This window comes from Rhipicephalus sanguineus, chromosome 10 (genome assembly GCF_013339695.2).
Source record: "Rhipicephalus sanguineus isolate Rsan-2018 chromosome 10, BIME_Rsan_1.4, whole genome shotgun sequence".
Lineage (NCBI taxonomy): Eukaryota > Metazoa > Arthropoda > Arachnida > Ixodida > Ixodidae > Rhipicephalus > Rhipicephalus sanguineus.
This window is the reverse complement of record NC_051185.1, coordinates 84,198,500-84,214,255: the sequence shown is the minus strand read 5'-3', so window position 1 is coordinate 84,214,255 and position 15,756 is coordinate 84,198,500. Positions and strand designations below refer to the sequence as shown.

At 45.3% G+C, this 15,756-nt stretch overlaps 1 protein-coding gene across 2 annotated transcripts in view; it reads left to right on the top strand.

The window, feature by feature from the left end:
• Positions 1-1,356: 1,356 nt before the first annotated feature.
• LOC119372182 (Down syndrome cell adhesion molecule) overlaps positions 1,357-15,756 on the top strand; it is a 212,355-nt gene continuing 197,955 nt past the window's right edge. Inside the window, exons 1-2 of one of the 2 annotated variants that reach the window (XM_037642651.2) lie at positions 1,357-1,465; positions 6,676-6,972. In XM_037642651.2, the coding sequence (XP_037498579.1) occupies positions 1,390-1,465; positions 6,676-6,972 (373 nt within the window). In that variant the 5' untranslated portion in view covers positions 1,357-1,389. The remainder of the gene's footprint in view (positions 1,466-6,675; positions 6,973-15,756) is intronic. The other variant, XM_037642641.2, reaches the window with a different exon arrangement.

Genomic DNA, 15,756 nt, shown 5'->3' with positions numbered 1-15,756 from the left:
GAGCAAAGTTTCCAAAGTTTCATCACCCCCTCACCCCCCCCCCTTCCCCAACCATTCGTCGAGTCAAAAGGACAACATGCTTAACAACGGACGAAAAATGGAAATGAAGCGTAGATGTGCTTCTTACAATGGCCTGCCTTTGGTCCCTGGATCCATGGATTTCCTGAAGTAAAGATAAGTAAGCAGTTCTTGGTGTGCAATATCACGGGCCCTTCGGCCGCCATTATCGTCAAAAACCTGCGCGTGGCCATAATTGGGTAAAAAAATTGGGTATGGGGCAGACTTTGCGCCCCCCCCCCCCCTCTTCTAGGGGATTAGGGAGGCGGCCGCCCACTTGACTCCCTCATGCGCACGCCTATGGCAGTACATACTTCGCGTGGCGTACAAGCAAGAGTTTATACTAGCAGGCCGGAGGAAGATAAGTTTCACGTGAGCGTCGTGACGGAGGCAGCTACTCACCACGTAAACATCGCCGCCGCAGCGACGTCCGGACATATCAATACCCATGCATTACCTTGTGCTTGACGGTTGTAGTTTTTCAGCGCTTGCGTGTGTTTTTTTTTTTCGTTTATTGGTATTTCGTCTCGGTTGCTTCGCATTGAAACAACTTGCTGGTTGGTACACGAAAGCCTGAGATGATGCGTCAAACGCGATAATTGACCTACGTCCCATGTCGGCGGCGTCAACACGAGTGATGCAAAAAAATCATCACGTGATGACACCACCACATGAAGTCATCATGACCCCACAGGTTGCCGAAATTTGTGACGTCATTATGACGTCGCTCTGATGCCTCATAACGTGACTTCACATAGTGACGTCATCACAGGACATCATTGCTCGGTCAGTGGTGGGCCGATCACTGAGGCAGTGCAAAACAAGGTGAGGCGCAGAAATCTTGCAATGCCTCCGGTCCAGGAGGCATCGCAAAATCACTGAAGTTGCAGAAAGTTTTCGGATGGGAGCGCGGGAGGTTAATACGTCGACTTAAAACAAAAAGAAGAGGATGGCTTTCGCCTCCGAGCCGAATGGGCCGGATGCATAAAGGACCCTGTGAGTTCTTTCAACTATTCTGAGCGCAATAACTTTCCTTCATCCGAGAGAGCTTTCGTCTGTGTCTGTTACCGTTTCTCGTCTGAAAGTTATTGCGCTTAGAACAGTTTGTTATATAGCTGCACATTCACGGGACGCGTCACAGACCTCTCTCCGCTGCAGAGAGCGGAACTACAGCCGAGTAATTTTCGCCGCTTTGCTGGCGGAAGTTGAGTCGGCACGCAGCTCGGCGGCAATTGTCGAAAGACCCCGGCATTGTGAGCGAACGCGGTCACAGTCTCATCCCGTGGCAAAAACATTCACCCAGACACCGTCACACCTAAATGTACACGTGCTATGAAGCCTTTGACAGTGCTAGTGTGGGCCGTACACCTGTTCCTTGAAACCAAAACGTTGGCGCAGCATTTTGACGGTAAGTTATGAGCACGTTTTGATTTTTTTCCCGCATTTAATCCATACAGTGCCGAGAGTTAGGCTTCTAATTGGATGCTGAACCTAGAAACTCACTCGCCTTAGTACCCAGTCCGCCACCGTGGATCAGTGGTTACGGTGCTCGGCTGCTGAGCCGAAGGTCGCGGGTTCAATCCCCGACGCGGTGGTCTCATTTCGGTAGAACCGAAATGTTAGAGGCCCGTCTACTGTGCGATGTCAGTGTGCGTTACAGATCACCAGATGGTGGAAATTTCCAGAGCCCTCCACTAAGGCGTCCCTCATAATGACATCGTGGTATTCAGATGTAAAACCCAAGATATTATTATCGGTACCTTAGAGGCGATGTTGCCTTGCTAACCTGAAGGGCGCGTGTTCGATTCCCAGCCACGATAGCCGCACCTCGATGGGGATGAAACACAAATAAGCCCGTGTTACAGATTTGGGTACACTTCGCGGAAAGTTCTTGAAGGTCCCTCACTACGAGGTGTCTCATAATCATGCCGTGGGTTTCGCACGCGTAAAAAACCACAGAACTTAATTAATTCAGTGTTAATCATTAAGTTAATTACTTCATAGCTTAAATAGATTCGAAATGTGCTAGCGTACAGTGGCGTCCTGTGTATTGTGCTCCTCGCTTGACAGAAAAGACAATATTACAGAAACGAATAAGCGTATATGTTTCATTTATTTTGTACTGTCCGTTAAAATAACAGCGCTGTAAACAAAAGCTATATATATATATATATATATATATATATATATATATATATATATATATATATATATATATATATATATATATATCATGTCGACTAGCCCTATACTCGGATACAACTTTAGAAGTCTGCGGCATTTCCTCCTCAGAGGCGGATGCACACGAGCCTGCACCAATGGGCGCACACTCCTGAATGACGTCATGAGCCGGATTGCCGTTGACCCCGCCTTTAAAGAACATTGCTGAGTGCATGAGCAGGATTATGTCTTTAGTCGAGGAGACGATAGGCTGCCGCGCTTCAGTTGCTTGGGCGGAGCCTCTCTGGTACTGACACAAAAACTTTCAGTTTTTTTTTATTTTTGCGTCAAATGAAAGGACAAGCCCTCAAGATCCGAGAAAATGAGCCCTGAAAATTTAATTACCGTAGTTGAAAGCTAGTTTCGGTTCATAGTGTACCCTGACGTCACAACACGGTGTGAGCTTCTCGTCACGTGCTCACGCAAATATCGTGACGTTTCCACGGCCTGCTCCGTCTGTGACGCACAAGCCACCATGTTGAATGTTTTGGAGCCCCGCCGCTGTGGTCTAGTGGTTATGGCGCTCGGCTGCTGACCCGAAAGACCCGAAGGTCGCGTGATCGAATCCCGGCCGCGGCGGCTGCATTTTTGATGGAGGCGAAAACGTTTGAGGCCCGTATCGTACCACCTGGTTAAAGTTTCGACCACCTGCTTAAAGAAGACCAGGTGGTCGAAATTAGCGGAGCCCTCCGCTACGGCGTCCCTCATAATCATATCGTGGTTTTGGGGCGTTAAACCCTAGATATTATTATATTCCATGGGGGCCCCAACTCATGGATCACAGGGACGCAAATATTTCTTTAGGTTAAACGCAATCTATTCACTACATTACGGCCTTAATATATTTTTCGTGAAGCATAGTTTGATGAGTTATACGTTTGCATTCCGAGTTTTCTTCTTAATTTTCCATTATTATATCCGCTCCAACCAGGCCGAAACATAACGCTCGCCATATACTATCCAACTTGGTACTTTTCCCCTTATAAAACCGTAGATGTTTTTAAAACAAGGGATAATTTTATACAGCTTGAATACTCAATTTTTTTTTACTTCAGACTACCAGATTCTTGACCTATATCCTTAAACTTATCTGAGTCATTGCAACGAAATTCTACACATTTGCATGAGCTGCCGGATATCGAGCACAGTCACGAAATAAATTGGGAAGTTCTTTCTTTGCGTGAGCGCGATATCGTCGGGAAATGAGCGTTCAAGTAATATTAGTAGAAGGTATGAATATTCTTGAATAGGGGTGTCGCTTGAGCTAACGTTTCTACAAGTGGTCTTGTCTTGTTCAAGATAGCAGATTGCTGTTCCGGCTGATGATACCCCATATAACCGCTTCAAAGAATGAACTTAGTTACTGTCTTGAAGAAGACAAGACCACTTGCCGAAACGTCGGCTCCAGTGACATTCCGTGTTCAAGAATATTCATACCTTCAAGCCTCCATCCTTCTGCCTTGATTAATCGAAGGTGTAACTGATATCACCACGCGCGCTTCTATTTGTATTCTTATGTAACCAGTCCGCTACACGTATAACCAGTGCCTTGTGCAAACCACGCCGAATGTCCAGGAATCTTCGAGATTATTTTAGAATTTCCCGATAAGACTGTGCGCCGCACGCGAACGATAGAGTTTATTCTGGAACTAAGTCAGCCACCACTGATAACGCTTGAATCTTCGATGCCGCAGGTATAAAAGACAGACGCGCTTTACTGCTGATCATATTACCGACGGCCGACAGTCTGTTCGCCGCTATCGGTGTAAAGCGTGTATTGCGTTTGCAATGAGTTTTCGGTTCCCGGGCACTAGTTCGCCCAAATAAAGAGTTTCGTCTTGAACACGCTGACTGCTATCTTCTTCAATATCACGACTACGTGACATGAGAGAGAGGGTACAACTTTATTAGAGTCCAGTGCAGATGCTGAGGTTGCCCCGCGCCACCCGGCTACTCCCACGTGGGGGCCGGCAGGTCTAGCCTATGCGCATATGTTGCACGCCCTGTTGCATCAAAAAAATTGGCCGCGTATCTGCGTGCTTCGCTGCAAATGTCGTCTAAAGACGATAGAAGAGGCGCTGCGTGATATATGGACGCCATCTGGCAATACGTCGGGAAACATGAGTGCTGTGTTGCGGGCTGGTAGTCCCGGCACAGCAGCAGGCGAAGACCGGCGGTGACCAACGCGACCGGCGGGGACGCCAGCAAGCCCGAACACGCGGTTTGGCGCGAAGCGCTGAAGCAGAAGAAACGTCCGCACTCAACGAGTACTCTCCACACATTCTTTTATTTACACGTCGCCTGAGTAAAACAGGAATGCCAGAGCGGCGCCCCATGGCATTCGTACAGTGCAATACAGAACCGAAACCGAAACACAACAATGAGCTCGTGCAGAGGGCACGGAGGAAGGCAAGTTTCAGCGCAGTCGCATTTTCAGCGCAGCTTAAGAAACTAGGCTCTTTAGAATTACGTATGTATGCATTTTCTATTAAAGGAACACACCACATAAAACTTACCTATTGATGTTGCGCCTTAGATATGCGTAATGTTTGCTTTCTGATCGACAATGTAGACAACTATGAACCTAGTCAGCCGTTCAAAGATGGCTGGCCCTCGGGCAAGTTGTTCAACTTTGGCCGAGTGGCTGAATCGAGTGACGTGCCAACAAACAGAAAGACAGACAGACAGACCAAAATTTCTCCGTTTAAGTATCCCAAGAAAGGCTATCGTCTTTAAAAAATAATTTGTCACAGCGTGACCCCGTCTACCGCAAGTATATCTGCGATATGCGAATCAGCTCCTCACGTGTAAGTCCGACATCGATATGTGCTAGATTTCACATTCCGGCACGTTTTCGCAAAATAAATTCTGGACACCTGCAGACGGGTGCAGGTTTAGAAGGCAAGTGCAATTCCACCACAAGACAGAGAGACAATAATCTTTAATGAAAATCCCGGAGAGGTTAGCCTGGTTTCTCGCCTGGCTTTCTACTCCAGGTGTCAGGTGATGACTATGGTATATACAATGGTGGATGCACACGTCTGTACCAATGGGCACACTCACTAGACTGACGTCAGGAACCGGCAGTACAATGGAACCTCGCTATAACGAACACTGACATGGCGAATTGTCAGTTATAGGGAACTAAATACGAACTTTGGCTGGTAACGCTTGATTTTAGTGGCATGTGTTTTATTTTTATAACGAAACCGAAAACGCGAGTGTCGGCGCGATGTCGGCTATAACGAAGAAATAGATGGTTCGCGAGAGGCTCAAAAGTCTAAAGGTAGCACAAAAAACAGAATAAATATTGAAAGACAATTCGCAACTAGATTTTTGTTTAAAATGTGGTTTTGAAATTGAAAAAAAAAAAGTGGTTTAAAACAGGTTACAAAGGTTGCAAAAATTTTAGCGGGAATTTTAGCGTCCGTTCTAGTGCGCCTAGACAGTGGACAAATGTCTGTTGAAACAGTTCTTGCATGCCGTCAACAGAAGACATCACAGCTGAAGGCGACGAAGGCACTGCTGAGGTTTTTAAGAGAGACGAACTTGGACAAGCGGCTGTGACAGAAATGTCGCGTACCACGCAAGAGTGACCGACTGATCCTGTGTGTGCAGTGTGATGTGCTAAATCTTTCTATCTTTCTCTCTTTCCTCTCCATCTTTTAATCTCCCCCACCCTGTCCCCATGTGTAGGGTAGCAAACCGGTTGTCCCATACTGGTTAACCTCCCTGCCTTTCCTTCTCTATTATTTCTTCTCTTCTCTTAGCGGGAATAAACAGCGGGGATGCCGCGGGCATGATGAGGAGGCTGATAAGCTATATTTGGAGAAACTCCCGAAGACTGAAACTACTCAAGTAGCAAAGGACCTGCATGGACGTTGTGGAAAACTTCGTTCTGCGTAGTGCATGCGATTTTTCAATCTAGAATTCTTGCGCGAGCCAGATTGCCAGTTTGTTAGCCTGCATGCCGGTTTGTGAAAATAACGGGACAGCAGTGAGGCCAGCAAAAAAAAAAAAAAAAAACATTCGAAAATAGCGCAATTCAACTGCATCAATATAAATAAATCATGAAAGACACACACCAATTTCATGCAATCTTTCGCAGTAAAAGTAATGAGATTTAAACAATTTCATGCTGCCATCTTATGGTAATAAAATGATGAATAGATTTAACAAATGAAGAGGCAGGACACTTCACGCAGAAATTCAAGTTAAACTAACAATGTGCATATTGTTACGTCTGAAATGTTGTGAAATACATTTAAGGCAACAGAAGTAGACATCGCAAATGACAGGATACAAAAAATGCATGTGCATAAAACCCCAGCGATTGTAACAATAATAGTATTATTAGCAGAAAATGATTAGTACGGCTTGATATCACTCCGCGTGCAGATGCGCCAAAGCCAGAAAGCTTTGGTTTCTCGACATTTCTGAGACCTGGTGACGAAGCCGTCGCGACGTGCATCCTGAGAAAGACCTCGTCGGCTCAGACGGCCGAGCTGGCTTGGCTCAGGGACGGCCGCACGGTGACCACGTCCGACGACCGGCGAGTCGTCGTCATCAAGGCTTCGCAGAACAGCCTCACTCTGGCCATCAGTAACGTGCTCGTCGAAGACGCCGGCAACTACAGCTGCGTCGCGGACAGCGCGGCCGGCCGCTTCCAGACCACGGTCCCTCTCACCCTTCACGGTGAGCGTAGAATGCTTGCACCCTTGATTTTTCCCAACAGCGAGAGCCCGCAAGTCTATCTAACGAAGACGGGGCTACCGTCACCCGTTTCGTATCAAGAGGGCTGCTTCTTGGGTGTTTGTAGTTGTCGTATAGTGTTGAGTTTTTGAAGACAGGCATGAATCAAGGCACACAAAACAACAAAGCGCTCTAACAACCAGCTCATTGAATAGTTGACACGTCATCAACGGCAACGTGACACGTCCCGTCTTGCTCTCCAGTTAAAGCAGCACCATCGAAAGTTCGCTGACGCACTTCGCCTCTTCGCTGATCATGGCTTTTGTGTCGACAAGTTCTTTGTGGTATGTGATCATACGCGTTCGCACGGAGGGGGAGGGGGGGCACCAAGTCTGCCCCATACTGTGACTTAGTAGGGAGAGGAAGGCGCTGAGATGAACCTTCGCCCCCCTGACGAGGAGCTTGAAGACAACGGCGAACAACCACATCCATTGGACTGAGTGGACAGGTGCCCATCTCTGTAACGTGTAACGTTTTGTTTGTGTTCTCTTCGGTGATCATTTACACGTCGGCCCATCCGGCCGGTGTTTTTTCCGTCATGTGTCAGTGGTACAATACATATGACTGCACCTTCTGCGCAAGCCACGAAATGGTTATGGTGTTTCCTTTAACAACCTCTGGGATTGTCATTTTGTTTTACGTTCAGCGTCTTCCAAGCAGGCGTCCGTAGTCGCGCTAAAAATATATTCTCCGCTACCCGTGGTGACAGCGCTATCAACATGTTTGTGAAGGCGCGCGGCAATGGTGCAAACGTTCCGGGCGAAACGACGGAAGTACGAGGCGAGATCCAGGATGCTCTTACGAAGTTGCCGTGTAAAGTTGAACTATAGAATTTCTTCCTGGATTGGGCTCTAAGTCGTTTTTTATAATATACGAGAAGTTTAATCGTTGTGCGAAGTGTCACTTCTTCGTGTTCAATTCGAGCGCGTAATCAGAAATGCACATGAGCACTTCGTCCTGGCGTTCAAGTATATAGTTAAGCTTTCGTTTTGGAAGCCTTATTCACCACTATGGTGATTGTATCAGTGGAACGGGAGCGTTCGAGGTAAGATATGTCTTTTTTTTAATTGACAGTATCAGAAAAGGGAAGCGAGGAAAAATTATATTAATAAATACTTAGGACGACCGAAAGTTCAACTAATTGGTACGGATTGATCTTGGTCTTTTATCTTGTGACCTTGTTTGCACACCTATAGCTTCTTTTATCATAAATATTAAAATGCTTTTGACAAGCACCTGGCTGGGACTTGGCGCAAGAAACCTCAAGTTTCCGGAAACACCCACGCTTCCAGTCAATCGCGTAACCTTTGTGGTGTTGAAGGCAGGTCGTGCCACGTGACAATAGTTATACCAACTTTCAGCGCAGACCTCGATGTGCCTCGCTGGGGCTCACAACCACCATTCTACAGGCTCCTGCTGAACTGTGTTGTTCCTCATTCGTCGTATTTCCCGGCGTTGTGTCGCGAGATATGAGTGACACATGGGCGTCGATATATCTCGGCAACGGTTCCGTTCCAATTTGTGAAAAGCTGCGGCGCTCGTTTTTATACGCTTACTTATCATGCCGACGAGCGCGCGCAGTTCGACTTGCCCACTTCTCGCTCGTGTTAAACTATAAGGCCGCCGTCACCTGAAGTTTGACCTGACCTGACCTCCAGGGTCATTGCTGTACCTCGAAGGGCATTTTAGGTTAACTTTGCAACGCCATGAAAGCCCGCCGAATTGACCTCCGGCAAACATTGTGCTATTACGTACCAATGAATTGGAGAAAGGTTCATGCTGTAGAAAAGCATTTCTGTAACTTCTATTGTACTCACCGATCGCGTTGTACCACGTGATATCGCAAAAGTCCAGTGCTCCATTCTTCAAACCCTATTTCGGACACCTGTCTATTAAATAAATAAATAAATAAATAAATAAATAAATAAATAAATAAATAAATAAGCATATGTATGATAGAGAAGAAATCTGACAATATGTGTCAGTGCACTCGTATCAGTGAGCTGTCGATACACATTCTCGCTGAGCTGTACTCTTTTGACCAGACTTTGGCTCAGCCACATTGTTCCCAGCGCGCACTGCGTGCGCGATGTTATGCTATAGTGCTCTCTCCAACGACTGCAACAGACACAAGTTTTCCTTAAGGCACGAATGGTCTCTTGTACATGCTTCATTTTCAGCTCTCCGCATTCCATCTCTGACACGGAGCTCCAACAACGCAATAAACACCGGAAAAATGCGAGACTGCTTCGTTCCTGCGACGTGTATCACATAGCCAACCCGCCTTTTTTTCACACTGCCACGGCGCATGTGCCCTTCCCCTAGTGGGAAAGGCGTGAAACACTTTGGTACGGTCTCCGCACGCCTCTCGATCTCGGAGGCTTTCGTTTCGGCGATCCCGGTTCACCACGCAAAACTCTGCCTCCCTACCAAAATGGCGGAGGGCAGCAGCAGCACAGGAAAATGGAAAAGGTGGAATTTCGCGAGCGCACCTACAGCACTGATAATGTGTTTTAAGACTATACGAACGCTGAAAACGCCTCTCATCAAATGCCTGTGCAGGCATTTTGATAAGGCGTTTCGCCACCGTATGTGAGGGCTGCACAACCTGCATATACGGTGGCGAAATGCCGTGTCGACACCTACGCGAACTGGAAAAAAAATCAACAGTGATGCATACGAGGAAGAACACTGCAAATGTAAGGAGTGCGACAAGCTGTTTTGACGCTGAAGCTGGCTTCAGGCGCCAAACGTCGGACACGTGTGACGCGAGGGCGTTCCTTTGGGGCAGTTGTCTATGCACGATCCTCGTGCTATAGCCTCTAAGGCATGACTCTGGCCTTGACTAACTACACGACACGGTAGCGTCGACTTTTTACGCACTTCAGTGCTCTTTTAAAGACATGAAGTTGAGGTCAAGCCAAATGCATTATTTTGAAGCTACTACAAGAGGTATGCAAAAATAAGTTTTATAAGCGCAAAGAAAATTATCAGCGTTATCATGCAAGAAGAAATTTGCAACGTTCAACAAGAACGCGGACATATTATCGAAAATAAACGAGGCAATACCAATCAGTGCGATTAGTTAATGAAGTGTAAAATAGCTTAGAGTTTGGCGTTAGTCCACAGGCTTTCGAAAAACAAGCTAAAGAAATTTTTCTTTGAAAGGGAAAAACTTATCGCCACTAAACTATATTGCACAGAACTTGTTGAGAAATTGTATGAAACAAATTTTCCACTGTGTGAAAAGTGTCTGATTTGTTGCTCTTGTAAAAGAGAAATACTACTTTGTTATCGCTCTTGTCATATATTGCGTAAAATGTTTCTTTTTTCTTTTTTTTTTAAGACGTGTATCTGCAGTATGGAAAGTGTGTCATTTGTTGCTCTTGCTAAGTGAGAAATATTACTTTGTTATCGCACATGTTGTGTGACGTGTCAAATTTTCTTTTTTTTTGTGCGTGTAAGAAATGTGTATCTGTTGCGAACCACAGGTGCAGAGGTCTTCGTCAGGCGTATAAAACGCCTTTTGCTTCTGTCTCTTTTTTCTTGTGTATCATTGCGAGAATTAAAACAACGATATTACAACTGCTCTGGCCTTCGTCATGTGTAACTGTATACGGCAATATACACGATAAGACTGGTCATCTACTAGAATGAAAGAAGGGGAATGGATCAAGGGTTCGTTTCTTTGTTAGACGCATCTTAATGATGCCGTCAGAAAATAAAGCCAAGGCGGAATAGCGAAACATTGTAGTTTTTAAGTGTAGTCTGGTAATTAGGACATAAATTGAAAGGAAATAAAGTGTACGAATAAACAACTTGCCGCCAGTAGGGACCGAACTTAGAACCTGTTAGTGTTGTTTGTTGTTAGAAATGTGTTTATTCAAAAATCATTCCCTGTTACGCTTGCACGGGTATTGTTATATGCTTTGTTTTTGTAAGTATTTTTTTTGTACCATGTGTGATATATCGTGTACATTTGGTTGCAAATATTTTCACCTGTCACTTGTTGCCATGTAATTGGTCTTCTGGGCCCTAGTCAAGCTGTTTCATTACAGCTTTTAGCCCAGGAGACATCCAGAATGTAATGTTTTCGTTTTATTCTGGAAAATAAAGAGAATGAATGAATGAATGAATGAATGAATGAATGAATGAATGAATGAATGAATGAATGAATGAATGAATGAATGAATGAACCTTCGGATAGCGCTTCCGATGCTCTACCAATTGATGTACAACGGCGGTCGTTCCCCCGTCCTTTTTAATGGCTATTTCTGAGCGTGTAACCGTGGAGGTGTTAGCCAGTGCCACTTGTAGCCACAGCGGCGAGTCTTTTGTAGGCGCGGTCCCTACTGATGGCAAATTGTTTTTCGTATATACTTTGACGTATATACTTTCCATGTGTGCACAATGACTACACGACAGTTAAAAACTACGAGTAATCTCCCATATGCCTTCACTGGCTTCACTAACGTACAAGAATAGTATTTACGCTTTCAAGTGCCAGATATCATCTGGGTTGATATCATTAGCATTTAATTATCTCCTGAATTACTTTTTATGCTGCTGATTATGTATTAGCTTAGTTTGTTGCAGTGCGGTGAAAGAGTCTCTGTGCAATATATTTTGGGACCTTCCTGATGTAGTAACTGTGTATCACTTATGTAGTTAGAAATAGCTGAAACGATTCAGAATTCTCTAACGTTCTCTTGTCCCGCCCGCTATCAACGCCTGTAACTGGAGTGTCCGTTTTTCACACGAGGCGTCGCCAGCCTCTCGAAAGAAGCGCGAGAAACGAAATGCGAGAAGCGGGGGTATGCGGGGGCGCGGCGCGGTGGACGCGTCCGCGCATGTCGGATTCGCTCGGGGTACAAGGTGCACCGCTCGCGTCTCTGTCGCTTGCACTGCAAGGCACCATTGGCACTCTTGAAGGATTGAGCACTTACTTCAGCTGGTTGTCTTGTAAAATACGTGATGAATAATCTCGTCGTGCTGATCAATTGGCCGTCGCCACTGCTACTGCTACTATCTTCACTTATACCTCCGTCCGTTCTTCAAGGTAAGCATTTGTCTACGTTTTAAGTGTTATTAGGGAGTTTTAGCTTGTAACGTATACTTCTTTACGTTACCGTTACCGGATTACGTTTACCGTTTTACCGGAACTCGAGTTTTAGTAAAGTTTTTTAGCTGCCCAAACGTAAACCTTTACGTACGTACGTAAACCTTTACGTTTGCGCAAACGACTAAATGATGATGATAACTGCATTTAAACTGCATTTAAACTACATTTAATTGAGATAATATTGAATTACGCTGCGGAAAAATCATAAGAGAGGTTTTTAGCGTGTGCAGTATCCCAGTATAAGCGAAGGGGTGTAGCAATACTAGCCATAGAGTTAATATACTGACTCTAGAGGAAAAGCTGGGCCGCGAGACCTATAACCACAAGAACGCTGACATCTTGGAACGTTGTCATTCTTGCCATCACATATCAATCCTAAAGAAGCATCTGCACAATTAAAAACTTGCGGATATTGTTTTGTGTTTATTTTGAATACTTCTACGAAAGAATACGACGGCTATTTATGCAATTTACTGCGCGCGGAAAGGAGCGTTTGCAGGCTGCTTTACTAGATGGCACCACCATATCAACACTCGCGAGTACGCGAGTGTGTGCTTGCGGCCGATTGCGCCGGTTTGCGCGTCGTGTTAAAGCCCCTGAAACTTCGTTCGCTACCTGTATCTCGTAGTTGTCATAGTGTCCCGTTGTGTGTGTTTTCTGTCGCCGCATACCACTCGACTTCATGTGACAGCCCTTTTTTTTTTCGAGCTGGAAACTTCAGTGCATCAGTGCAAACCAGGACGGACGGCAAAGAAGAGATGAGACAAACCCTGGAAAGTTATGTACGAACTAGTCGCAACCGATTTTATTTATACTTTTTAACGGCGATAAAGCTTCGTGGGCCGTGTAACTTTAGTTTCGATTGAAGCTTTCGGGAGATGTCTCACTCACATTCGCCGCTGCATGCTGCAATCGACATTTTTCTGCTTTGCGGCTCTCTGCGCTGAAGTACGGCAGCAATGAGCTGAAAAAGAACGTGGATACAGGTGTCTCGCCATTACAAGTCGAATCAGCGCGCGACCACGGCCTACGGACTTTGCTTCGAGCTGCGAGTCTGTCGAGTGACCTTTGTGCCAGCGAACGGAGAAACTTTGGTAGGGAGTGCCTAGTAAAAACCATGCAACAAACAGGTGGAAATTTTAGCTGTTATCAACCGGACCAGCTGCACAGACAACCGTACACTAACACACGGCTTCACGCATCAAAACACAGCTGATGTTCTCTGAACAGCGCGTAGCTGGCTTATGTTGGTAGATTAAAACTGATTACTACCGTCAAATATAGCGAACGTCTCAGGGTCTGGCAACGCTGGCAACGATCGTTTTGTTCCATCATGGCGGAACCCATGCGGTTATAGGTTTCAATGGATGGGCCCTATGGGGAGCTTTTCCTCTAGAGTCAGTATATTAACTCTATGATACTAGCAATACCGGGTTACCGGACGATCGTGTCGACATCTTGTGACGCTTCGTGCAACCACAATCATGAACACGTTTGTTTTCGCTTAGTGTTCTTGAGGGGGCAAAATGATTAAAAAGGCAACTCATTCGTAATTATGCCGCTACAAGCATTTACATTGGAAGTAGAACGCCCGATGTTTCTGCAATAACAATTTTGTGCTTGCCTGGTACACCATGGCCCCGCTAGATGTCGCCACCTATCCAGCCTGTCAGCGTTTTTAGGCCTCTCACGTTTGCGGATTCGGTATTCTAGGTCGCTCTAGCCTCGGTAATCCGGCTGAAATAAGGTGATCGTAAGTGGCGCTCGCACTTCGGCTTATTTTGACTCGGCGGTTGGAGTCTCCGCAAAGCGGATATCGCGAGTAGCCACAAACGAAGGTGGATTAGCGAGATAGGGCCGTGAACGTAAAGCCTATCCGGCGAGTAGTTTACGTTCCGCAAAAGTTTACGTTCCGTAAAGGTTCGCGCATGCGCAGATTCCATCCGGCATCCGGTAACACGGTAACGTAAAGAAGTATACGTACAAGCTAAAACTCCCTATTATATTATTTCTCTGAGAGTACCTTAATGGCCCATAGAGGCATCGCGCAAGTTGAGGGAGCGGGGGAGTACAATAAATGTTCATGTTACATTATACAATAAATATAAGAACATGCGATTCAGCACAGATTTCACTGAAAAACAGGCAAAATGAACTCAAGCGTAAACAATACGATAGTGTACAATAAAATTATGTTATAAAATATATGTATTATGTGTAGAAAACAGGCAAAATAAACTCAAGCGTAAACAATGCGATAGTGTACAATAAAATTATGTTATAAAACCAGGGTGTCGGAACGAAATGTTTTTCGTTTCGGTTTTAGTTTCGTTCCACCGCAAAAAGTTTCGTTCCGTTTCTGTTCCGGAACGAAAAAAAGAATGTTCCGTAACGGTTCGTAACGGTATTTTTTATGGAAGATTTTGAAGTTAAGGTAATCATTACGAACATTGGATTTGTGATGTAGTTACTTGCCCTGCTCTTAGGAAAGTGGTACAAGGGTAAAATACGTTCTTCAGAGGAGCGGAAGTAACTGTACCACGAATTTCTACCAACTAGCACAAACCAGTATTAATTTCAAAGTCATAGTATTTATTTTCTCAAAACACAAATACGAATTTTTCAGTGGGCTTAATGCTTTGTGTCAAGGGGGTGAGCACGATTTCAGAAGCAGCACGTCATTCAGTGTACTCTCTGATGTGCGAGACCGCTGTTCTGATAAAGAGATCGCCAGGCCTGCGCGGAACACGCAGCACAGTCACAGCGAAAGCTGGAAGAGCGGACTTTGTAGAGCCCGCTGGAGAGTCTCTTGGGGCAATAATACAAGTACACATGCAAGGTACCCACTACGCCATAAATCATCCCAATTCTTCTGACGTAGAGAAGTTCCCACTATGCCATTTTTCGTCATTCTTCGGAGTCTCGTGGTACACGCTACACATATGTAAGGAATTATGTGCACTTTGCGCTTTGACTGATGATGATAAAGAATTATGGCTGAGCACTTTGCAGTGGGTGGGAAGCAGTGTGGCGGAATGGGCGCCTCCATTCCATTTCAATTCCATTGCGGGGAATTAGAACTTGCCGCAATTCCGTTCCTTTCAATTCCTCGGAATGAAAAAACTTAGCGCATTCGGACTCAGGGAATGGCGGGCAGTTCAATTCCATCAATGTAATTCCTCCACGTAAGAAAGGCATCTTGATAGTTTTATCGAGTTAAGAATGAACGCCCCATAAAGCTGATGTCATCAGATGCATTAAGAACTGCAAGAGTACGCAAACAGGTTACCAATATCGAGGGATAGTAGCTTGGTTACATATCTTGTGCAGTACAACCACCCTACTAATTCCCATAGGGGCAGTTCTCCCGCTACCTATAGTATTTGCATGGTCAGCATGTTTTAACTAATGGTGGTGTTTTAACATTGTTTATGCTTAAATGTGTTAATGCTAAAATGACGACGTAGCCTATTTTTATGCTGACAAAAGTAGTATTCAAGAAAACTAAGCAGTTTTGCCACGCGTCTGGAGCGGTTGTGAATATGGAGAAACATAAGATTTGGTTAATGAGGAATAAGACCCTCTAGATCTGCTGGTATAGTTGG